Here is a 26609-nt window from a genome sequence, read left to right on the forward strand (position 1 = left end):
GGGACCTACAAGGGAGGAGATAGTGATTTCTTTTGATTCACTTCAATAATAACAATAATCCTCTTTGAGTTATAAAGATGTTTTTTCCTCTTTGTTGCTTTTTTTTCTCCATATTTTTAGCTACTCCCTCTTCCTCCCCTCCCCCCATCTTATCTCTAAGAGGCTCTGTGGAAACTGGAGCCAGCCCTCAGGAAAACTCTTTTGAAAGAGATAAGCAAAACACAAGATCTCCAAACGCACTCATTTACCCAGGGATTGGCCACATAATTTTCTTCTTTCTCTTCAGCACATTTACTGGGCTTGCTCTTGTTTGTACAGTTTTATAAAATTATTATAAAAGTAAAAGCAGGCAGCACTGCCACCTCGACTCCATAAAACATTAGGCCCGTACTTGGCTAGTTTAAGGTAAGGAGAAGATTTTTGCCTGAATCCTCCAGCCTTGCAGGAAAAAAGTAAAGCACAGATAGGTATCACAATTCAGAATCACGAACTGCACACACCCTTTTATAGAAAACAGCATGGACGTGTCCCTGTCAATGTCACGTGAGACAGACCTGTCCATCTTGCTGGTCGCAGTACCATCTGTTGATCTGCTAACCCTTCTCTCAGCCGCCATGGCTGCCTTCCCTCGGAGCTGACAGATGGACTGAGCAGGACTTCCACGCTTCCTTCTGTTGCTTAGCCCCTGAACCTGACCTTGGAGGAGAAGGATTCAAAGTGAATTCCCTCCAACTTGTAACTTCCCCCTGCTTCCCCAGTATTCAGTGGTGTCCTGAAGGAAGCACAGCATATTAGAATGAGAATGGGCTTTGGATCCCGACATTCAAGTTCAAGTCTTGATCCTGCTGATTTTAATCCCATAGTGAATGTTCAGTGAGTTTTTCCTGTGTGCCAGCATCCTGCTAAATCCTCTCCATCCTCTCCGTGGCTTTGGAACCGGGTATGAATCATTACCTCCCAGAGGATCCGATTTCATAGCTGCAAAATGGTAACCACCATTTTCCAAGGTGGCTGAGCTGAACAAAGATGATGTCATAGAATACCCCTTTGCTATAGTTGGTCCAGTAGATAGTGACTAGAATGTCCCTCTGTCCTTTGTCACTACATTTATACAGCTTTAGCCCACTACAATAGCAAAATATGTTAAAAGTCCTGAGTATAGTTAAGGCCTTTTAGTCCTGCCCCCAAGGCCACATCCATGGAAAATAACATGCATCGTGGAGCGTGTTGACTGCGGAATTTGGGCAATGGAAATTGGGAAAATTGCCAGGTCATTTTATCCATCTGTGATGAGTTCATTTAATTGGGAGAGCCTTGTGTTTCTAGATGAAGCAGACGAAGGAGCAAACACAGTAAGTGATTAAGAAAGGCTATTAAATCATGACGAGGGCTTCTCAGGGGGACTGCAGCGGGGGCAGCTCATGAGGGGAAGGAGTGTGTTCTGTGTCCTGGGTCATCCACACTAGCTTTCTTCTCTGCTTAGGTCATTACTCACTCCTCCATGGCTTTTCCTAGTGAGCTGAGATAAAACAACCATTTAATAAGTACCTTTTAAGGTTCAGTAGCATGTGATATCACGAGAATAAACATTTACTTCTCAAAGACAATTGGAGTGGTTTGATGAATACAGACCCTTTTTTAATTTTTACCTCAGCTAGAAAATAAGGGCTAGGATCTTCAGAATTATACAGAAAGATCCAAAGAGAAAGGTTTTTTCCCTTCCTTTTCCTCTTTGTTTGCTTGTTGAGGTATAGGAATTTCATCCATTTTATCCACTCAATGTCCTTCCATCTCTGATGTTACTCTTGTACTAGTCTGTGTGTCTGGAGCTTTGCCTGCTGTCCACCTAAATGACTCCTTCATGCCCTTCATGTGTCACTTAAACACCTGTCCTGCCCAAAGCCCCTGAAAGTTCAGTTGGATGCCTCATGTTTGTTCCCACAACACTCTTTATTTACTCTTAGCCTCTGTCACACTGTGTCATTATGGCCAGCATGTCTGGCTTATGTCTCACCAAACTACATATTTGAATAAAAACCATCTTCTGTTTATCTTCTACCAGCATCTACCCTCATGGTGTTTAACAGGTACCCAGCAAAGTTGACTGAATGAATTAATCGTAGGATGTATGGATGGTTGGTAGATTAGGACTGATTTCTACAAAGGCATACAATTGATACCCAAGCAATGCTAAGTCAATCTGCATATGAAGGATTGCTACCCTGCAAAGTCCTACCTTGAAACCTAAGATCCCAGAGATCAGCTTGGCCTGCTCTAAGTGTAATCTCACCAGGGGCAGGGAGAAGGGATGGGGGGAGTAGGTAAAAGGGCAGGCAAGATGGTGTCTTCACCCTCTTTTCCTTCTTCAACGCCCCTACCCCTCAGGCTGGTGCTGTCAAAAATAAGATAATACAGAATGCACTTTAGGTTTCCAAACAAGATCATAAGGAACTAAACTGCTGATGTTTTCCAGATGTTCCTCCTCTTTACGTATATAGTGATTCCTCTTTCTTGCTGATAAGGTTCTGGTGACCCAATGTCACAAGAGGCAGGAAGATAAGACCCAGTTCTCCCTTTGTACTTCTTCCTTTGATGGCTGGAAGAACTTTCTCTGTTTAAAAAAAAAAAAAAAGAGGAAAGTAAAAAGAATGTTCAGTTAGAGAAATGCAAGTAGGTGTTTCTCTGAAGGACAAGGTGAAAGGAAATGAAACTCTTATTTATCAGAGTCAACAAAGGCATCTCCACACTGTTTTCCTCAAAATTATTCTTTACTTCTCCTTTAATGTCACTCCCACAGCTATAAGTTGGGATATAATGAAGTTTTTCCAGAGCACTTGCTGAATGAGCCAGAGAATTCTTAGTCACCCAGACAGGGTCTGTATAGTGACTGTGACCATGAGGCACATCAGTCACTACAGAAAGCGTGCTCTTGGACAGTTACGGCTTGGTACATCCTCTGATCTGGTTTTTTTCTCATTGGTACACAGAGCTATGGCAAAAGCCATCTCTTAAGTTCAGTGGATCATGTTTCCTCCAGAACATTCTCAGAATAGGAAAATCCTACTCCATTGTCCTGCCCAGCAGGCAGCCTTCTTAAGGTGATTCACATAAAGAAAGAGGACAGAAAATCTGAATCTTCAGCAGTAGCCACAAAATGTCTACTTTGCTACTAAGCTGTCCCAAAATAGCAATGACAGCTGGATAAGTAGGCTTTCAGAATATGCTTCAGATCACACTGTAGAGCTCTTTACAACCCTGCAAACAGATTTTCTGTATTTCTGTAATGAAACCTGAAATAGCATTCAAGATAGAAATGTCTATTGACTTCCTGGGGAACGTAAGCAGGAAGTCTCAGGAACCCATTAGAGGGTGTGTGCATCTCTCAGCACCATGATTGGTGCAGTTCAAACACCTCTAAGCACCAAGTAGGAGCTCCAAGCCCCATCCTTGTTCCTTATCCTCAAGGGCTGGGGCCACGGCCTGTGTCTCTTGAATCTTCAGTGGCTATCACTATGCCACATACATGCAGGTACTTAAACAGCTGGTGATGATGACTTTAAAGAAAATGTAAAGAAGACCCAATTCTTCCCTTCAAGAATTTTTTTTTTTTTTTTTTTTTAATTGGGGGGATCCAGATTGAGGATAAAGAAATGCTGAATGAAAAGCACTGTGGACTCGTAGAAAGATTATGGATTTGGGTGTTAGGTCTTCTAGTCTGGCATCCCACTAGTCACTTGCAAGATTTCTGGTTCTGGGTGAATAATGAAACATCTCGGAGCCTCAGTTTCCTTATCTGTAAAACAAGAGTGGTAAGGATTAACTGTTGCCATGGTGCAATGTACCTTGCAAAAAATAGAACTTTTTTTAAATTTACAATAGAGGCTCTTAAAATTATTATTACTCAAAGAAAGGTTCAAGTGTTGTGCTCTGGAATCAAATCAGAGGCCAGACTTCATACAAGGGGAAGGTGAGAACTGAAAGGGAAAGGGAACTTTAAAAAGTGGGTGAAAAGGAAGAAGGAGATTAATGGCCCAGGCCAAGAGATGGTACCAAGGTGCTTTTATGAGAAAGGTATTATTATAAGACTATTCTAGGGAATTATGCTTTGGATACTTAAAGAAGAGGGGCAACTCTTCAGGTATGGTACCCGAAATACCAGTATTTAGAAGAAAAAAAAAATCCACATGGAGACATAGTTCCTGATAAAGGAGACCCTGTGAAGAACCAGACTCTGATAATCCCATGGTGCCTCCTGTTCATTTTTCTCATATGAGCATGATCTACAAACAGGTCTATGTCTGTAGTGGTGACTTCTAGGATAGATAGGATGACTCTGCCTATACCATCGTGATTGAGAATTTGTGCTATAAATATTGAGTAAAAACCATTGAGAATGATGTGTGCTCATACAGCAAGTGTTAGTTCTGGATCCCCATCAGCCTGGTATTTTTATGCACTAGCAAGCTGCCAGCATTGCAGCCCTAAAATTTGCAGCTTTTACCAAGATCCTATTTTTAAACCCAGACACACACACACCAGTGCACATAGTGGGTTCCCCAGCACTTGAGGGCAGTGTATGTGTGTGAGGGGGGGGATGTGGATAGTTTCCTTGCTACACAGAAGACAAAGGTAACAGTTTCTTTTTTATTTTTTTTTCCAAATGAAAGTATTCATTCCAAGCAAACCTGAATCATCTGTCCAAGACAGTGCTGTGTTTTTCTAAACTAAAATGGAAGAAAAATTAAAGAGGGTAGAAAATGAATGACTGTCAGCATATTTAGAGGTTTATTTGGCTTCCAGGAAAGAGAAGTGGGACTTAAGATCCTGCATGTGGTTTGAGGACAGACCAGAGGCATCTGTTTTGATTTGAGAATCAAAACTAACCCTAAACTTGTAAACATTCCGTATTTTATGTTTCAGAAATTTAGCTTTGCTAAAATGCACAGGATACATTGTGTTCTTTTGAGTTTCCAGGGACTTAGGAGTATGCATGCCCAGCATAGAACACTTAGATACAGGGTCTGCATCTATGTAGTCATTTAAGAAACAATAATCATTTAATGAAATATCATACTCGCTGCCAGTGCAGAGGCTTTCCTAGATTGGTGGGTTTGTGCTTGTTTACGTGACCTGTTTGTAGCTCGTCCTATTTTTTCATAGGCCTTAGCTGCCCCTGGCAGAATCTCGCTTACTTAAATAAATGGCAGCATGTGTAAATACTTGCTGAACACTTATTAAGTGCCATACACTGAGTTAAGAGCTAGAAATAAAACTGAATAAAGACAGTCCCCAAGTTACCATGGTTCAACTTAGGGTTTTTTGACTTCAGGATGGTGTGAGAATAATATACATTTACTAGGAAACGTATTTTGGAATTTTGAATTTTGCTCTTTTTTGGCCTAGGGATATGTAGTAAGATCCTCTTGTGATGCTGATCAGTGGCAGCTCCCAGCAGCTCCCAGTCAGCCCTAAAATCACAAGGGAAAGCAACCTGCCTTCTTCAGTGTGCTGTTGGCGAAGCTGGGATGCTCAGTAGGTCAGGGACATTCAATGCATTTTCAACATGATATTTTCAAGTAGCAGTGGTACATTGGACATAACCCCATTGTAAGTCAAGGAGCACCTGTGCAAATTCTCCTGCCCTGAAGGATCTAGTAAGCAAGCCATGAGGACACGGCATGAGGAAAGGGCTGCTTACCAGGCAAATTCTGTAACATGCAGCTCAGCAGAGGTTTCCCAAAGGCTGTGTTGAGCTGAGTCCTGAGGAGCAAGGGGGATTTAACTCAGTGAAGAAGCCAGGAAAGAACATCATAGATGAGAAAACACATGAAAAGACTCACATAAGAGCACAGGGGTCGGTATACATGGATTATTGTAGCCAGGTTGTGGATGCTTGAGGCAGAGCACAGTGTGCTTCCCGAGGACCCGTTCCAGGATCCATGGAGCTGGTTCACTTTGGGTCACATACATTCATGGGAACTTAGGGAAAGGAGCCACGAGAATCTTCTCATCTAATCATGCATGGGTAGAAACCTTGATGAATAATATGGACTGGGTTAATTAGCTCACAGTTGGTATAGGGGACATACTTATGCTTTAAAAACACTTTTAAATTTTTTATTAAATAGAAGGTTGTTGAGACCAAAGATATTCAGGCTGGGCAAGGGGGCACCCACCTATAATCCCAGCTACTCTGGAGGCTGAGACAGATGATCACTTAAGCCCAGGAGTTCAGGACCATTCTGTGAAGCACAGTGAGACCCCATCTCAGATAGACAGACACACAGACGGGATAATATCAGACAAAGTGACTTGATCCTAAGCTGCCAGATCTCACGGGGATCACTTCTGAAGAAATTTTCTCTTTTAGATATTGTAAAAACAAACTTGAATTCATAACCAGAGAGAATGTCTGCCTTGTAACAACAGATAAGAAACCAAGTTTTTATTTAATGCTATATCATTAACTTTATCTGTTGTACATTCAAGAAAATGAAACAAAGCTAAAAACCTTCTTGATAAACCACTGTTTAGAAACAACTCTCAGGCATCTACTTGGGGATTGATAAACTACGGATTTGATTTTCACTAATGCAAAGTAGATTTTCAGACCTCAGTGGTATAGCCCATGTGAAAATGGCAGGTCCTCTTGACATTTTGTCCCTTCTCAAATGACTTTGTATGCAGACTTGAGCTAGGGGTTCTTTGCCAATGGATCTCTTCCTAGGTAAGTCAGTTCCACCTGCCAGGAATTTTAGGGAGGCTGGTGAGTGATGAATTTTGTAAGTGATCTTAGCATTTTATTCCTGCATGAAATGGAAATTAACATAGGAAATAATACAGAATAAAGACTTCTTTAATTTATAAATTTTTTAAAAATTAGTTCCAATATCTGAAGCTTCCAAGTCATGGCAGAATCATAATAATAGTTGAGAATGTACAATTCTCAACCAAATGATCTATTCCACTGGGTTTTTTGACAAGCAACTTATTTTCTAAAAGAATAATAGCTTTCCTCATATTTTATTTCAATTATACTTTTCCCCCATTCTGTTTCCTTTGTTATATTATGAATTGTTGTCTTGAAACTAAAAAATAAGTATGAGTGGGTATGTGTACTAATGCATTGTTTCCTAAATCTTAGTTGTAGAGAAAATGGACAATGTGACAGGTGGCATGGAGACATCTCGCCAAACCTATGATGACAAGCTCACAGCAGTGGAAAGTGACCTGAAAAAACTAGGTAACCTGAAAGATGCATGACCCATCCAGTTGCACCTGCTCTCTCTACTTTATATGAACAATGAAAACTTTTTAGAATGGTGCTGCTAGAATATTCCCTTTCTAGAAAATTCCCAGATGGATAGGATTTTTTTGCATGTTATATGTTGAGTTTGCCATCATGATTTCATTCAAAGACTTTTCATTTGTAAAATGACAATTACCAACGTGAGGGTTGAATCCTGCCCCCCAAATTCCTATGTGCCAAATTAGATCTGAAGATCCATCCTAACTAAAATGAACCACAAATACCCTTTATTAAAAATTGTTGGGGAAAATGCTTATTAAATTCCTATTTGAAATGTTTTAAACTGTGTAGAATTATAAAAGTTAATTTACAAAATAAAATTCTCTAAAAAATTTCCCATCTATTTTGTTCCTTGATTTTTGGTTTAATTAAAAACAGTACTCGTGGTAATTTAAAAGGTTATTTCCTTCTAAGAATACCCTGCCCATTGTCCTAGAATCTGGTCAATTCTTCCTCTCTTTGAGAAAAAATTTCACCCAAGTTTATTGGTCAAAGTGCTGAGCACCAGTGCTGATTCCCTAGGACCCAGTTTTAATCAGTATGTGGATTTTTACTAATGCACAGAAGTCTGTGTATACCACAAATTTTATATTGTCCATACTATTTAAGTGTCTTTGGGATCACTGACCTTGCCCCAACATTTCTCTGTACCACCAGTCTAAGAAGCAAACATTTCTTTTTCCAGGGGACCAAACTGGGAAGAAAGCTCTGAGCACCAACTCAGAACTTTCCACCTTCAGATCAGATATTCTAGATCTTCGTCAACAACTTCATGAGATTACAGAAAAAACCAGTAAGAACAAAGATACGCTGGAGAAGTTACAGGCGAGCGGGGACGCGCTGGTGGACAGGCAGAGTCAACTGAAAGAAACTCTGGAAAATAATTCTTTCCTTATCACCACTGTAAACAAAACCCTCCAGGCATATAACGGCTATGTCACCAATCTGCAACAAGATACCAGTGTGCTCCAGGGCAATCTGCAGAATCAAATGTATTCTCATAACGTGGTCATTATGAACCTCAACAACTTGAACCTGACCCAGGTACAGCAGAGGAACCTCATTACTAATCTGCAGCGGTCTGTGGATGACACAAGCCAAGCTATCCAGCGAATCAAGAATGACTTCCAAAATCTGCAGCAGGTTTTCCTTCAAGCCAAGAAGGACACCGATTGGTTGAAAGAGAAAGTACAGAGCTTGCAGACGCTGGCTGCCAACAACTCTGCCTTGGCCAAAGCCAACAATGACACCCTGGAGGATATGAACAGCCAGCTCAACTCATTCACAGGTCAGATGGACAACATCACCACTATCTCACAAGCCAACGAGCAGAACCTGAAAGATCTTCAGGACTTACATAAGGATGCAGAAAATAGAACAGCCATCAAGTTCAGCCAACTTGAGGAACGCTTCCAGCTCTTTGAGACAGATATTGTGAACATCATTAGTAATATCAGCTACACAGCTCACCACCTGAGGACGCTGACCAGCAATCTGAATGAAGTCAGGACCACTTGCACAGATACACTAACCAAACACACGGATGACCTGACCTCCTTGAATAATACACTGGCCAATATCCGTTTGGATTCTGTTTCCCTCAGGATGCAACAAGATATGATGAGGTCAAGGTTAGATACTGAAGTGGCCAACTTATCAGTGATTATGGAAGAAATGAAGCTGGTGGACTCCAAGCATGGTCAGCTCATCAAGAATTTTACGATACTACAAGGTAAGTACAGATTTTTATTTGGATTTGTATTAGTAACTTATTGCTCATAACAAATTACCCTGAAACTTGGCAATTTAAAATAATAAGTATTTCTTATTTCATAGTTTCTGTAAATAAGGAATTCAGGAACAGCTTAGCAGGTTGACCCTGACTATCTTTCATGAGGTCATGGTTAAGGTGTTAGTTAGGTCTGCAGTCACTTGAAGACTTGACGGGCTGGAGAGTCTGCTTCCAATAGGCTCATTCACGTGGCTTTTGACAGGAGGCCTCACCATGGGAAATTGCTCAAGTGTCTTTATAACATGGCAGCTGGTTGCCTTCAGAGGAAGTGATCCAAGAGAGAAAGCAAGACGGAAGCCACAGTGCTGTTTATGACCAAGCCTCAGAAGCCACACACTATCACTTGTACCATATTCTGTTCTTTAGAAATAAGTCACTAGGTTCAGCCCACACTCAGGGGAAAGGGAATTAAGTCCCACATCTAGAAAAGAAGTATAACTAAAGACATTCCATCAATTAGTTATTGATGGAAGATTGGTTAATTTGGATTTTCTCAGTACCTGAACTATTTCAATACCAGTATAAATGGAGCTTCTCTGAAAGAAAGATTAATTCTTTAAGATCACACAGCTACCATTAAGGGGTTCCTGTTTCCAAATATCATGAGCAGTCGGGTGGTTGGTCGTTGCAATAACTGTAAGGCCGTGGAGGATGGGAAAGGTTTGACTTCTGTTTAAAATCTGAGTTTTACTGTCATCCAGGTCATCGATATAAACTGAAAGTCCTGGTTAATTGAGGGACTGTGGTTCCATCAGAAGCTGGACTGGGGAGAGATCCATTTCCATGTTCCCTTGAGTTCTTAGAATAACTCATCTTCTGGAGTAAGATTGAGCTTTCCGGTCTCTTTCTGACTCATCTGGTGACTGCCCTCAGCAGTGAGGGAGCACCCACGGTTCTTCGCCATCTGTCTGTCTCATAATATCACGACTGCTTCAGGGTCAGCAAGGGAGTCTCACTCCACTCTGCTAAGATGGAGCCTTAAATAGAGTAGCCTCATCAAGGGAGTGATATCTCATCACCTTTGCCATAGTCTGTGGATTAGAAGCAAGTCTCAGGTTCCATGCTCAAGGTGAAAGGATTACCCAATGGCATGAGTCACTGAAGGGTCCCCTAGAGAGTATCTACCACATCAGTGAAGTGACCAAACCTGAAGGAGTGGTCTGGAGGCAGGTCTGGATGACAGATGTCAGGACCCTGTTCAGCAGCTTTGTCAGTGGATGACCTCATAATCCAATATTTATGTGATACAAAACTATACACTAGTTCATGGATGATAGAATCATATTGGAGATGATTTGGGAGGTTGGAATAGTAACAATGATGCCAACGAAGTGACATAGATAGGGGACACATGGAAGATCTGCTCAGAGGTGGATGAGACCAAGCAGACACAAGTTGATGGGGGTGTGTGGCTTAGAGGAAGTGTACACCAAAAGCCCTGAGAGGATTTAGTTGACAGGAAGCAATTAAATGTGTCTCCTGGGGAAATGAATATGACTTTTTACTGTATTAATAAAAACATCTCCAAAATGAGGAAGATGATATCTCACTGTGTTAAATAGGCCTGGTTGATAGTGTTTACTTTGGGGGCCCCCTTTAAGAGGGACAGTCACAAGCCCAGCATGCTCAGAAAAATGGGACCTGGATGAGAGGATCTAGAAACTTTGTGAGGAAGTATTGAGGACCTGCAGGACCTGCTTAGTGGGGGACAGGGAAGCCATCCGCAGTGATTTGAAAGGTATATGAGGAGCTCTTGAAAGTGAAAGATTAATAGTTGTTTGTTAGAAGAAGATTTTTTCGTTTTATAGAATGTTCTTTATAACAATCATCACCTTAAAAAAAAAAAGTGACTTCCCTGAGCAATGTGAGTGCCGCAACTCTGGAGGGACTGGGCAATTTTAAATCGGGAACGTGACAGGTATAAGTCATTCGCTGAAGGAGAAGTGGGCCTTCAAAGGATAGATAAGGAAGTTTTTCAATGCTTGGGCTTTTCTATTTTTTCTTATCCAAAATTCAGAACAAGGGCAGTTGGCAGCTGATGGGCATCCTTCTAAACTAAGAACTGTCTCAATGTCCCTTCTAATTGTGATATCTCAGACAACCCTACCAGGGTGTTCTGGATGTTTTCTAACTATTAATTCCATGGTTGAATGATTTTATTAGCTTAATTGTTAGCTTGTCTTCTGCAAGGACATTTCTGACATATTTAGTTTACAGACAGTGTGACTGGTCAGCAAAGTGTATGAAATGCTCACCGTTGAAGATTAGACCCTGGTTATTTGAGTGAGTTGTCATTTCCATGGTTATGATTCACTTTATCAGCTAATCTTGTGAGAGCGTGCAGAGTGCTTTTCACAAACCGTGCCTGTGCCTCCTGAGGACAACTCTGTGAAACGGGTACTTACGATGTTGCCAGTTTGTGAATAAAGAAATCAAGGCTTAAAGAGGTTTAAGTAACCTGCTCAAATTTACACAAATGATAAGCAGTTAAACAGGATTTAACCTAGGCAGCCTTACACCGTTAAGCCCAAGGGTAGTCACCGAACGTGGGTGCTCCTTGGCCACCCCAGCCTATAAAGTCTGGGAGTTGGGATTTTATTCTCAATGTGAGGCGGAGAGTTTAAACAAGATGTTGACATGATCTGATTGATATTTTTCAAAGTTCATTCTGGGTGGTGGGGGAAGAGATTATGGGGGAAGTGTGGAAGCAGGGTCCACTCGGAGTGTGGACCAGTTGTGGGTGATTTGGAATGGTAGCAGTGGAGATGGGAGAAGTAGACCTTCATTTCAAGACAAGTTTGGAGGTAGATTAAAGGCTGCCCTGCCCTTAACCTGGCAAGGACTCCCACTCGGGCTTTGTTTTAAGAGGTCCTGACTGGTTTCTCTGGCCATGCCCTCTCCAAGGTGAGGCGTGCACAGGAATGTTCCGAGTGGCTTCAGCCTGCACTTAATGAGACGGCTGTTTTAGGCAGCTGAACTATAAGCTCAGGGCTTCATTAAGGGCAAGTCAGTCAGAATTTCCTGGAAAGCATCAGAATATTTTTGAATCTTGCAGAGGGAAAGCCCACACGAGCCAGTGCTAATCCATCCTGCTTCACCCTGTTTTATCCATCTTTTCCTCATCCTCAGAGATGAGCTGTGCATGTGCAGAAAGAGGAAAGGTGCTAGGGATGAAGAAACAAGGAAGGAAGTATCCGAAGCCAGATGATAGCTGGAAATCAGTGGTCAGTAGCAGGTTGAAGCCTGACAACAGTTATCTCTATGTCAGTAAACCAAAAAACATTAAGAAACCTTTTTATTGCTTTTACAAATAATATAAAGATTTTTGGGACTTTTCGTTGTTTTTTGTTACTGGGGGTTGAACCTAGGAGTGTTTAACCATTGAGCCACATCCCAACCCTTTTTAGTTATTATTTGGAGACAGAGTTTTGTTAAGTTGCTGAGGACCTTGCTAAGTTGCCAAGGCTTGGCCTCAAACTTTTGATCCTCCAGCCTCAGCCTCCTGAGTTGCTGGAATTATAGGTGTATGCCACTGAGCCTAACCCACCCAGTTTTACCCTAAGTATGTGTGCATCCTTTGCACAACCCAGCATTTCCGTCTCTGTTCTTCTGATAAGGTTTAATGGGTAAGACATCAGTCAGAACTGGGTTTGGGTACCAAGTTCCTCATTCTCTCTGTGTCTCAGTTTCCTCTTCTTTGTGTGCCTTTTAGGGTTTCAAGGACTCAGGAAGACCATATAAAGTACTGAGTGCCGTGCTGAGTCTGGGGTTAGCATAACACCCTGGAGTGGACAAGTTCCGTTCCTTTTAAAACTTTCCTTTTTGGAACTAGGGATGGAGTTCAGTGGTAGAGCACTTGCCTAGCATGTCAGAGGCCCTGAGTTTGATCCCTAGCACTACAAAAAATTAAAGATTTCTCACCTGCTATAGCTGCAGCCAATATGTTTTAGTGGAAAACAAAACACAGGTTCAGGTGCTTAAGGAATAAAATCATGCAGATTGGGTTAAGGCTGATTCTGCTGGCTTCCAGCGTCCCATCCTGGAGATAAATCAAACTCAAGTGCTGTCTACATTTGTTTTGTTCGGTCCACATTTACAGGGTCTTTGTAATATGCCAATCACACTGCTTGACAAATTGTCTACTTTTATGGTTGCATCTCTTTAAGGTGGGAATTATTAGCTTTTCCCCATTTGCAGGTAACTGAGGCACAGAGAGCCCAAGTAACTTAGCCGAGGTCAAACAGCTGTCAAATGGCAAACCCATTCCCAAACCCTTCGTGCCTTGTACTGACTCAAGAGGAGGGACAGCGTGTTTGGGGAGATTGAAATGACAGAGAGTTTATTTTCAAAAGTGCAGTCAGTTAAGGCTTCAGTAAGCATTGACAGTTGAGCTGAGTCTTGAAAGATACGTAGGAAGGCTAGAAGGACAGGGACCAAAGCAAAGTGCAAGGAATATTGGGTAGGGGGCCTTGGTGTCTCCCATATCCAAGGGTGTGGACCCTTGTTCCGCATGTCCTAGGCAAGACTTCATCTCTAGGGATCCTTGAGAAGAACCAGGGGAAGACCGAAGCTGGCTATGGCCAGTTAGTAAGAAACAATGGTTTAAATACACCCTCTCTGTGAACTAGGAGCTTTCCTGACTTTCCAAAGATAACTTTCTTAAGCTTGGGGTCAAGAATCAAGTTATTCTTCAAAATGGTTGCCAAGTAATATCTTAAATTTCAAAAATGTGTATATTCTTTTTTATCTCACTGAAGCAGTGTTACAGGATGCTATAAATTAGATCTGGAAAGTCCCCAAAAGACCCATGTATTAAAGTCTTGGTGCTTAGCTTGGTACTATTGAAAGATGATAGAACTTTCAAGAAGTGTGGCCTCCTGGTCTTTAGGTCATTAGGGGTGTGCCCTCAAGGGACTGGAACACCAGTCTCTTCCTGTCTTCATGTTCTGTTCATGAGGTAGGGCTGGGGATATAGCTCAGTTGATAGAGTGTTTGCCTCGCAATCACAAGGCCCTGGGTTCAATTCCCAGTACCGAAAAAAAAAAAAAAAAAAATTTGGTGGTCATGAGGTCAATAGTTGGCTCCACCATTTCTTCCCAGCCCTCATGTTTCCCTTGCCTAGTGGCTTTACCCAAAGCAATGAAACCAATAGGTCATGGACTGAAACCTGTGAAATTGTAAGCCAAAATAAACCTTTCCTCTTTTTATATTAATTATCGCAGGTATTTTGCTATAGCAACAAACATATAGGTGTTCAATAAATGTTTGATTAATTGCATTCGAAGTAGATTTTTTAATTTGAAGAAAAATGCATCAGATGACATCACTGTTTTCTTTCTACCTTGTCTGTCTCCCACCCTTACCACTGGAGGTTCTTAACATCAAGGCTCCAAGATTTTGGGTGGCAAAAAGAATTAAAGCAGTTTCTCTACTTTCTGTTAAGCACCAACAGATTTGTTGGAAGACAGATTTGAAACCTGTTTCTGGTGTAGGATGTAGGGCTGGGCACTTCTCAAGGCCTGCAGTTTGATTGCCAAGGCAGGAAAGCCACAGTGATTTGCCTTTCATCCAGTTTGAACTGCCTAAGGATCAAGTTTGCAAAGTTCCCATAGCTCTGGAGTCTGGGGAACAGGAGGTGGAGGTTTTGCTGGCGTTGCAAACACAGGGCTGTCCTGTTATGGTTGTTTTTAGGTATTTTTGGAGTTGGTGGGCAGGGGTAGCCTGGTCTTGACTTTTAGTTTTGTCCTCGCCAATTTGAAAGCAGAGCTCAGCGGTGCGTCCTCGTGGGCCATCACATCAGCCACTGCAGGCGGTGTTGCTATTTTCTCGATTCAGAATTCAAGTTGTTACTGCCCGAGCTCATAAATACTCTTATCATTTCATTCTTGGGGTCTTATATTTTATTTCGTTTTATTTTCACTTTAACAGCTGCCTGATCATAGATTCAAGGAAGACCTAAAAGCCTGAAACATCCAGATACTAACAAGTGATATCAACATCGCAGGTTCTATGGGAAAATGTACCCAGCATTAGTGATCTGTTCTTATGAGGATCCAGTGCTGACTTTTAAAATGGTTTTAGCTCCTTTTCTCAATGATTATTTAAAAGGAAAAAAATCAAATGTCTAGCCTGAGTCAGTGAGCAAGACATGTGAATCCCCTTATCTGTGTTCTCACAACCTAGCATCTGAGGGCAGGGTACCCTCTTCCTCATGGTTTTCCCAAGGCTGGAACAACTGTGGAGGAAGAGATCAACAACTGTGCACTTGCTGAACTATCCAAAGCCATGAATACTAAGCTTTAGCTTATTAAGAGAGAGAGAGAGAGAGATCCTGTTTATCATGAATATTTTTGATGCTTTATGTGAAAAAAAATGGGCTTTTATACTAATCCAGATGGAAAATCCATCACAAGTAGGATTTCAGATTTTTATCAAAGGCAAAACTAGCATCTTTATATCTATGAAATGAAAGGGAATTAGTTGAAAAGTTTTGTTTTTCTTTTTGTTCGTTGGTTTTGGCTCATCAGCAGCAGTTTTTCAGTAGACCTTTCTGAAATGCTGTAGCCATTATGGGGGAACACATACATGCCACTTTCCTCACTATTAATACTTGGAACTACACAAAGAATTAACTTACTTAAAGGAGTAATGGCTGACAGAAAAAAAAAAAAGAAAGAAAAAAGAAAAGAAAAAGTCCACCTTCCCTGTCTTTCTTAAATGACTTAGGCTGTTCAATGAGCTTCCCCAGGATATAAAGAAAAAACCTTGGATTGCAGACAAGGAGACTCAGTGGATCAGTTCTTAAGTGTCAGTGGAGTCAGGAAAGACAGATTCTCCCCACAGTAGCCCATAATGGCAGCCAGGGTCCACCCAAAACATACATGAGGTAGAGAGTTATCTTTTGGAATAAGGGGCAGGGCAAGAGTTAGGTCACCATTCCTCAAAAATCTCTCCTTTCTGATCTTTCACATGGTCCAAAATGTTAGTATTAGAGCTCTGCCCTTTGAACAGTGATGCACATGCATTTGATAGACAGGGTGAGGTGCGAGGTGGGGGAGGGTCTCCAGTAGGACAAACGAGGACTGAAAGAGGAGGGAAATTTCTATTTGGAGTGACCTGGGAAAATGACATGTTGGTTGAGCAGGAATTTCAGATGGATACAGGCAGAGGGCATGCTAAGGGAAGAGAAGTGTGAATATGCAGAGGAAACCATGAATAGCCTTGATGTCAGATGGTCCAGTTGGGACTGACCATTCCTGAGAAAACGGGGCTCAGAGCTGGGCTTAAGGAAGACAAGAGGCAGAGTGCAGTGAATGGAGAGGAATCAGGTAGGAAGACCAGCTAAGAGGCTACTGTAAAAATCTACCATAAAGAAAGAGGGGTCATGGCTGGGGTCATGGCTGGAATATCAGAGAGGGCAGTGATGGTGTGGAGGACGAGAGGACTGATGGAAGGAGAATGAAAACAGCATAGAGATAAGATATTCAGTGGTAGGTACCAGGCTAAGAGAGGTGTGGGGACCATTCCAGAGTAAATGAACCATCTGACAAGCAAAGAGAAGTTAACAACTCGTAGCCCAGGAGAGCTGAGGATAGGGAGGAGCCAACAGAGGTCAGTGAGGTGGGTTCAGGGAGCAGGCACTTCAGCCCTGTTCTCCTAACATCTCCATTACAGAGCAGATAATGCTAGAAGGTATGCATTGAAGCCGGTCTGAAGCCTCACCATTAGCACCAACTCTCTTTACAGCCTGGAAGAGGGTCCTGCCAATAAATCCTCAAGCAATCTCTAGGATAGCCTTGAATAGGGAAAGCAAAGTCCAGAGCCCACATTCCTGCTAAGGGAGCACAGAGATGAATGGGTGGGCCTTAGGCCATGGATGGCACAGGGGACAGTGAATATTCATCCAGGTGGGCAGAAGGAGATTGTTCTTCCCAGGTGGGAAGGGCTGCCTCACAGTTATGTCCTCAGTTAGGGAGTGGGCACTGGGGAGCAGGAGGGGTAAAGAAACTTGGGTGGGCAGGAGGGCTACCAGTCCTTCCTCTCCTAGCACTTCTGCTTTTGCAGAAAAATGGAGGCCTCTTTTATTTATTCATGAAGAATTATGAGATCTCAGAAACTGATTTCATCAGCTTTTTCATCACTGTGACCAAGATACCTGACAAAAACAACCCAGAGGAGGAAAATTTTATTTGGGGCTCACAGTTACAGAGGTCTCAGTCATAGACAGCCAACTCCATTGCTCGGGGCCTAAGTTGAGGCAGCACATCATGAGGAGAAGAGCCCAATGGAGGAAAACTGCTGAGCTCATGGTAACCTAAAGTTACCTCCTAGTCATTTGGTTCAAACTAGGATGGACTGATTAGGTAACAGTTCCCATAATCCAACAACTTTATCTCCAAATATTCTTGTATTAACAAGAGCTTCTGGGGGGATACCAGTAGACTATTTTGATAATGGTGTCCTCCTAGATACATTCAGTTCAATGAAGACCTGAATTCATGTCCTAGCTCCACTACTACATCATGATTGTCCATGTCTTATTTGTTGCTAGTATCTAAGTAACTTTGAACAAACATCTTGGTGTCTCTGGTCATATCCATCATCACCTTTGCTATGGGAATAAAATGTCATAGGTGAAAGACAGGTAACATGATTATTTGAAAGTTCCTTGACAACTGTCATTCATTATGTAAATCCTGATTGTGGAATATATGGGTGAAGTCCTGTTACTCCCCCAAAATTCAGAACAATCCTGTGCGAAGTGAGCTTCTTTTGGGGATGGATGATAGGCAAGAGGCTTTTTTAGATGGACCACCTGATTTATTCCTCTATTTGCATTGTTAGACTTAAAACAGCCCAGAGTTTGGGCACCTGCCTACAATTGGCAGTGAAGCCCCACCTCGCTTTCCCACAATGACCTCCCATCCCTCTGAGCTAGTCCTCATGCTCTAGGGACAGCAGTGTTAGAGGGGATGTTAGGGGGGATGGGAATGCAAGATGGAGTGCAACAGAGAGGAAGAGGCCAGGGCTTGGTGGTGATGAGGGAATTATCAGGTCAGTACCTTTCAACACTTGATCATGATTGTTGGTCACATTTCCCTCTGTCACACAACACCTTGCATGGTGCTTGTCATATTATAAGTCACTCCTAAATATTTGTGAAATTAGTGAAAAGAAGAGGAAGAAAGAGAAGGGAATCCTGATCTCAACCTATACAACATTTCTGCTGGGGACAAACCCACTATGGACAATGACAACATGGAACCCATCAGTGGGGTACTAAAAAGTTGTGCATCATTAAGATACATTCTGAATACTTGGAACCGAAGGGTGAGCGTACTAAACAAAAACAAAAGCCAGTCATGAATCTAAGTTGCATTGATTTACTCAGGCTGCTATAACATAGTACCACAGACTGGGTGACTTAAACAACAGAAATTTGTTTCCTCACAATTCTGGAGGCTACAAGGGTGACATCGAGGTCTTGGCATGGCTGGTTTCTTCCATGGCCTCTCTCCTTTGCTTGCAAATGGACAGCTTCTCCCTGTGTTCTCACTTGGTCTCCCCTTTATGTGCGTCTGTGTCCTCATCTCTTTTAAGGACACAGAGTGGTTGAGGGCCTACTCAAATAACCTGATTTTAACTTAATTTCCTTTTTAAAAATTTGTTGTTTTTAAATATACATGACAATAGAGTGTATTTTGACATATTATACATATAGAGAATACAACCCATTCCAATTAGGATCCCATTCTTGTGGTTGTACATAATGTGGAATTATACTGGTCATGTATTCACATATGAGCAAGGAAAGTTATGTCTGATTCATTCTACTGTCTTTCCTATTACCCTCCCCTCTCCTTTCCCTTAAATCCCCTTTGTCTAATCCAATGAACTTCTATTCTTCTCCTCCCTACCCTCCCTTGTTGTGGTTGGCATCCACATGTCAGACAGAACATTCAACCTTTGTGTTTTGGGATTGGCTTAATTCGCTTAGCATGATATTCTTCAGTCCCATTCATTTACCAGCAAATACCATAATTTCATTGTTCTTTATGGCTGAGGAATAGTACATTGTGTGTGTGTGTGTGTGTGTGTGTGTGTGTGTGTAACATTTTCTTTATTCATTCATCTGTTGAAAAGCACCTAAGTTGTCTCCATAGCTTGACTATTGTGAACTGAGCTGCTATAAACATTGATGTGGCTGTATCACTATAGTTTGCTGATTTTAAGTCCTTTGAGTATAAACCAAGGAGTGGGATAGCTGGGTCAAATGATGGTTCTATTCAAGTTCTCTAAGGAATCTCCATACTTCTTTCCAGAGTGGTTGCACCAATTTGCAGTCCCACTAGCAATGTATGAGTGTCCCTTTTTCCCCACAGCCTGGCCAACATTTACTGTTATTTGTATTCTTAATAATTGCCATTCTGACTGAAGTGAGATGGAATCTCAACGTAGTTTTAATTTGCATTTCTCTAATTGCTAGAGATGTTGAATATTTTTTCATATTTTTTTGACCATTTATATTTTTTCTGCTGTGAAGTGCCTGTTCAGTTCCTTTGCCCATTTATTGATTGGGTTATTTTTCTGGCATTACGTTTTTGAGTTCTTTATATATTTTTGAGATTAACACTCTATCTGAGTTGTGTGTGGTAAAGATTTCTCCCAATCTATAGGCTCTCTATTCAGGCTCTTAATTGTTTCCTTTATTCCTAAGAAGTTTTTTAGTTTGATACCATTCCATTTATTGATTCTTGGTTTTACTTCTTGTGCTTTAAGAATTTTATTGAGGAAGTTGGTTCCTGAACTGACATGATGGAGATTTGGGCCAACTTTTTCTTCTAGTAGGCGCAAGGTCCCTTGGAAAGATCTCCCATGCTTTTGGATTAATATTGTCAAAATGGCCATACTACCAAAAGCTCTATACATATTTAATGCAATTCTTCTTAAAATTCCAATGATGTTCTTCATAGAAATAGAAAAAAGTCATGAAATTCATTCAGAAAAATAAGAGACCCAGAGTAGCTAAATAATCCTTAGCAAGAAAAGGAAACAGAAGGCATCATAATACCAGATCTTAAATTATACTACAGAGCTATAGAAACAAAAACAGCATGGTATTGGCACAAAAACGGACTTGAAGACCACTGGAACAGAATAGAAGACACAAAGACAAACCCACATAAATAGTTATCTCATACTAAACAAAGGCGCTATAAACACACATTGTAGAAAAGATAGCCTCTTCAACAAATGGTGCTGGGAAAACTGGAAATCCATATGTAGTAGATTGAAATTGAACCCCTATCTCTCACCCTGCATAAAACTCAATTACCTTTTTAAAGTCCTGTCTTCAATTACAGTCACAACCTTAGGTACTGGAGATTATGACTTCAATATGAATTTGGGAGGGGGGAGACAATTTAGCCTACAACTATACCCAACAATAGTAAAACAATCAAATAAGCATTCCTGAATGTATATATTTAGTTAGATTTTTTTTAAATTTAGGATTGTATAAGAAGACAAATTCTTCATATGCTGAAACTCACAAGGGACTTCATGTTTGTGTCATTCACCTTTTTTTTTTTTTTTTTTTTTTTTTAAATATTCTAGGTCCTCCTGGACCCAGAGGTCCAAAAGGTGACCGAGGATCTCAGGGCCCCCCTGGTCCAACTGGCAACAAAGGACAGAAAGGAGAAAAGGGGGAGCCTGGTCCACCTGGCCCTGCAGGCGAGAGAGGCCCCATAGGACCAGTTGGTCCCCCTGGAGAGCGTGGTGGCAAAGGCTCCAAAGGCTCGCAGGGCCCCAAAGGCTCCCGTGGGTCCCCTGGGAAGCCTGGACCTCAAGGACCCAGTGGGGACCCAGGCCCCCCAGGTCCACCAGGCAAGGATGGACTCCCTGGCCCCCAGGGTCCTCCTGGCTTCCAGGGACTGCAGGGTACTGTGGGGGAACCTGGAGTGCCTGGACCACGGGGTCTTCCAGGATTGCCAGGGGTGCCAGGCATGCCAGGACCCAAGGGCCCCCCGGGACCCCCAGGCCCATCAGGAGCAGCAGCACCTCTGGCCCTGCAGAATGAGCCAACCCTGGCACCAGAGGCCAATGGTAAGTCTGAGCCCTCCTTCCCAGTGGGGCTTGGGGAACTGGTGGTGAGCATGTTCACACTGGACTGATCCCCACACTGACACCCCCTCCCACCATGTTATTTACCAGTGACGTACCGTGGCGGCCACACACAGCCCCTGCTGCTATAACAGGCTTTGACCCAGGCAGGTCACTCACCAGCCACCACCCAGTGCTCTAGTATTGTTTGTTTGGAGGAGTGGGGCTCTCGAAAGACCAGTGCATCCTGCACACTTCCTTCATGGCAACCTGCAGCTGGCCACTCCCTGCCATCCTGTCCTCATTTTAGTCTCTTCAAGCTGGGGACACACAGTGCCCTCAGTTAACTTCATCAGCATGCAGATGGAATTTCTGTGTTGATGCCCAGATTCCATTTCTTTTTAAGAAGGTGTCACGGTGCCCTTTGGTCCCTTGACAATTCCACCTTTGGCAAATGTGTAATTGGTTAGCAACCAAACCTGTGACACAACCCCCATTCCACTTGATTTCCTCCAGTGAGACTCCAAGTTACCTTTGCTGTTCTATGAGCCGGGGGTAGTTCTGGGTTTTCACATCCAGTTGTTCATAGATTCCAGATGATTCCAGACTGATGTTATACATCTGTGCCTGCCCTGTTTTCCATTGTTTCTGTTATTTCTGTCACTGTGAAGACTACTCCAGGCACAGAGGAATAAAAACCCAATCATAGACATTCCTAGATTATGTGGTTTTTACTATTATGTGCTCTACTAGTCCACGTGTGTGGACTAGTCTTTACTCTAAGGTTGTCTGTGAACATCCCCATACAGGGACCATCAAACTACTCCTGGCTTGAGAGTGACATGGGCTGCAGCTTTGGCTTCCTAACCATAGTTAAGAGGGTGGGTGCATTCTGTGTGTTTTTAATAGGTGTTTTAAACCTTTGGATTCCTAGGCTGTCCACCTCACTGGAAAAACTTCACAGACAAATGCTACTATTTTTCGGTGGAGAAAGAAATTTTTGAGGATGCCAAACTTTTCTGTGAAGACAAGTCTTCACATCTCGTTTTCATAAACACAAGAGAGGAACAGGTATGTTTGCCACACACTTGGTGGAGGAAAACTATAATTTAAGGATATCTTACATCAGGAAATTGCATGCTTGCTGGGGACTCGAAAGTATCAAGAATTCATAGTCACATAAACATAAACATGGACGGCTACATTGTGGAGATATTTTATCAGGTGACTGGAAGGACTGAGAGCATTGGAATTCTGTCTTTTTTCATGCTTCCACCTGGGAGAGAGGGTATCTGGAGTCTGGAGATGTGCAGCTCCTCCCAGTGGCTGTCGGGAGAGTTGCAGTGCAGAGAAGCTTAAAGTCTGTGGAGAGAGGCAGACACTAGAGCACTGGAGGGCTGGGCGTGGAAGGCAGTGAAGGACCGGACATTTGGCCCCAGAGGGGTCAGGGAGAGCACAAAATGCCGAGGAGGAAGTAGGGTCCACATGTGACAACAATAGGAACCACTTAATAGACCCATACCATGTGCTAGGCACTTTGAAGGCATTTTCTATTTTAATACTTGTGAGAGGAAAAATGTCAAAGCCCCCAAAACAGAACTGAACAAAACAAGTGCAACAGAAAGAGGGCAGCAGAAGCCAGGTGCACATTTTGACACATGTCCTCTTTCGATTATCCCTTTTCCCATATGTTAGCAAAAAATTCCTTCAGACACCTGTGCCAAGAAATAGTAGTCTGTCTACACTGATTTATTTTTCAGCAATGGATAAGAAAGCAGATTGTGGGGAGAGACAGCCACTGGATCGGCCTCACAGACTCCGAGCATGAAAACGAATGGAAATGGCTGGATGGGACACCTGTGGACTACAAGTGAGTGTTGGGAAGCTTCCGCTCGGTGGTCAGATGGGTACTGTTCTGGGTTGGCACCTCTTGCCCATCTTCCTAAGTTTCTTCCTTAATGACTTAGATTCTAGGCCCTCCTCCCCAAGGCAGGCTCCTGGTATCAGGGTGTGTATTTCCACTAGGGGAACCGTGGTTGACGTTTGATATGCCATTGAAAAGGGTTTTTCCCTTTTCTTTTTTCTTTTTTTTTTAAGATTTTTTTTCACAGTACCTTTATCCTATTTATTTATTTTTATGTGGTGCTGAGAATCAAACCCAGGGCCTCACACTTGCTAGGCAAACCACTGAACTACAACCCCAGCCCTCCCCTCTTCTCTTGGAGTGTTTTTGTTTTTTTGTTTTTTTTGTTTTTTCATTTCTAAGAAAAGAATCATGAAACTTATAAAAACCTATGAAAGTACCACAGTATGGTACTTCTGGTCAAGGTGTTTTCTTTATATGCAGTCAGGGGGATAATGAAGCCCAGCAACCTTGGGCACCTTCAGTATTGATCCCAGATGTGTTTCTGAGGACTTCAGGATGACGTTGACCTCCACGAGGCTACTGACCAGAGTGAGATTATGAAATACAAGTTTTTGATGCCTCTACATGTGGGAAGCTTATATGCACTGCAAAATTGCATTACAGCGTCATCATCTCCTAAAGGTTTAAAGATTCCCTATACATCCCAGGTGACCTGAGCTCTATAAAAGTAGCAAAACACTGGAAGCAGTTTGTAGTACCTTCTCACATCTCCCAGTTACACAGAAGACTCCAGAGTCAGCTCCTACCCAGCTAGGGGTGTCAGCTCCCTCCCTAATCCTATCCAGGGGTCTATGGATGACTAAATTCTACAAATTTGAATGTCACTTCTCCCTACTCTGACCTTGCCTCTTCTAGATGAGGAGATGCAACTAATTGTCCCAAATGAGGCCGAACTTATAAAAATCCATCTCTGAGAACCATTAGTTTGCTGAAAACAGAGAAGCCAGGCTCTGCAGAGGCTCCAGCAGACCCTGAGGTCAGCACATAGAGAGCGTCTAAGAGCAGCATGGCCCCTGGGGCTGTTCCAGGCCAGGAGAGGAGAAGATGAGGGTGGTCTGGGTTTTAGAGTGTCACAGGTATCCAGGCACAGACCTGTATTGGAGGAGTGGCAGTGGGGTCAGAGGTGATGGAGAAACCAGATAGAGTTTTTAAAATGCCTCTGCATGTTTACAGGCATGCTCATGGGTAGACAGGTGACTTTGTACTTTTAAATTCTTCACATGAAGAACATGATTTCAGGATGCTTCTGGACACCAGAATCAGGTCATTTCCTAAAAGAAGAAAAAGGGACCAAATATTGAGATGGGACATTTGAAGAGTTTAGGTCTGCCCTAGAGGTGAACCTCACACTACCCACGAGGGCAAGTGGATATCTGCACCTGCCACATTCTCTGTCTGCTCTTCTGCACCTGTCCTTGGGGAGAGGAAGCTGTTCCCAGGCATACTCTGGCACTCCAGAGTTCCCTGGCACCCCAGCAGGAGCACCCAGAATAGCAGGGATGAGCTTCTAGAGACTTAAAACAGTTGTGGGTGTTGGCATCTAAAACCGGAGCCATGGAGGCTCGCAGGTGGGAATGGGAAGCAGAGGTTATTAGCGGAAAAGACAAATCTTTTTTTTTTTTTTTTTTTGACAGCTGAGAGCCAGGATATTTTAAGGGACTTGAAGAGAGCTAAGAAAAAAAATCCATCTCCTACACTTTTCTCACTGGCATGAATGGAAAAAAGGTCTGGGTTAGACTCACTAAGAAATTCAATCTTAAGCCTTCCTCCAAGAAAAAAACTGAATTGGCCCATATGGAATGGATTGAGCTGGAACTATACTGTCCTTGCCAGCTCTCCCAAGGTGAAGCTCTGCTCCTTTCCTCTGGGCTTCAGCAAGACTCGTGTGATTTGGGAGGAGAGTGCCCACATTAGTACCTGGTCCCTGAGAAGGATTACATCACCAGACACCTTACTAGGAACTCGTCCCCAGCCACAGCCACCCTGGAGCCCTCTGCAAGCTCCAGCTCCTACACCCCAGCCACAGCACAGACTCTGTGTCTCATTTTCCACCCAAAGGAATACATATACAAGTATAAATCCCCAGGATCAAATTCTAAAGCAAGAATAAATTAGGCAGACATCGTATGAGGTCTCAATAACTGAAGGCTAATTTAATTTGACATATAATAATAAACACTGCACAGGCCAGAAAGAGCCAGTACAGTCAAGGAGAGGAGAGAGAGCACGTGCATTGGATCAAGTGAGATCTGGGTTCCAGGCCCTCGACCTGATGTTGCAGGGTCCCCTGGGAGTTACTCAGTCACGCAACATCTCAACATCCCCAGGTATAAAATGAATTTGACAAAATATCTGGGCCAGTATTTTAAAAATTCAGTGAGATTTTATATACATATGTGTGTGTATATACACACACATATACATATGTATACATATATACACATACACACATACATATATACATATGTATACCTATATACATATATATGCATGTATGTATGTATATTCACATGGATATGAATTTCTTAGTGAATCTATACAGGCCTATTTTGTCTCTATGGCAGTGAGAAAAGTGGAAGAAATGGATTTTTTTTTTTTTTTTTTTTTTTTTTTTTTACTTAGCTCTCCTCAATTCCCTGTAAAAGATTCTGGCATTCTTGACTAACAGAGAAATAACTGTATCTTACCTTTAATCTCTGTCTCTCATTCCCACCTCCAATCCTCCACTGTTCCTGCTTTCAATGCTAACACCCAATAATAATTACATATATATATATATATATATATATATACGATCATGTGTATATATATATATATGATCATGTGTGTGTGTATATATATATAATATATATACACATATGGTATTTTGTACAGTGTCTACAATGGGGGACTTGAGAAATATCTGTGAGTATTGGTACTATTATTACTATTATTGTCATAATCAATGTATCATAGTTGCAATAATGGATATATCATCAGAGTAGAATACTATCTGGAATTTCTATATTGTACAGTGTCCTGACTGAGATGTCACACAGAGCATCTCACTGAAGTCTCACAAGAGTTTTGTAGAAAAGACAAGAAGAGTAAAATATCCTGTCGTGGCATAGGAATAGAGATGGCTTCCCCAGTTATCCCCAGATGCTTCTCCGTCTATTCAGGTCCAGCTTTACCCTCCTCCTCTTTGTTTCTGAGGGCTCCAAGAATAGAACCTTCCACCTCCCTTTCTCTTGCCACCAGCATTGATTTCTGGATCTAGAGATCACTGGAGACTATTATGAACAAGTATACACCAACACATCAGATAACTTAGAAGAATGAAGACATTTCTAGAAATATACAACCTACCAAGAATGGATCAAGAAGAAATAGAAAGCCTGAAGAAACCAGTAACGAATAAGGAGATTGAAGTAGTCATTAAAAACCTCCCAGCAAAGAAAAGCCCAGAACCAAAGGCTTCACGGCTGAATTCTACTCAA

The 26609-nt window shown here is 42.2% G+C and overlaps 1 protein-coding gene across 1 annotated transcript in view; it reads left to right on the forward strand.

Moving 5' to 3' along the window:
- Positions 1 to 26609, forward strand: part of COLEC12 (collectin subfamily member 12) — a 180669-nt gene that overhangs the window by 147664 nt on the left and 6396 nt on the right. The window contains exons 4-8 of the mRNA XM_079108340.1: positions 7145 to 7243; positions 7995 to 9041; positions 20718 to 21206; positions 22138 to 22274; positions 22964 to 23073. Of these exons, the coding sequence (XP_078964466.1) occupies positions 7145 to 7243; positions 7995 to 9041; positions 20718 to 21206; positions 22138 to 22274; positions 22964 to 23073 (1882 nt within the window). The remainder of the gene's footprint in view (positions 1 to 7144; positions 7244 to 7994; positions 9042 to 20717; positions 21207 to 22137; positions 22275 to 22963; positions 23074 to 26609) is intronic.

This window comes from Sciurus vulgaris (assembly GCF_902686455.1).
Source record: "Sciurus vulgaris genome assembly, chromosome: 13".
In the NCBI taxonomy this organism is placed as follows: Eukaryota; Metazoa; Chordata; class Mammalia; order Rodentia; family Sciuridae; genus Sciurus; species Sciurus vulgaris.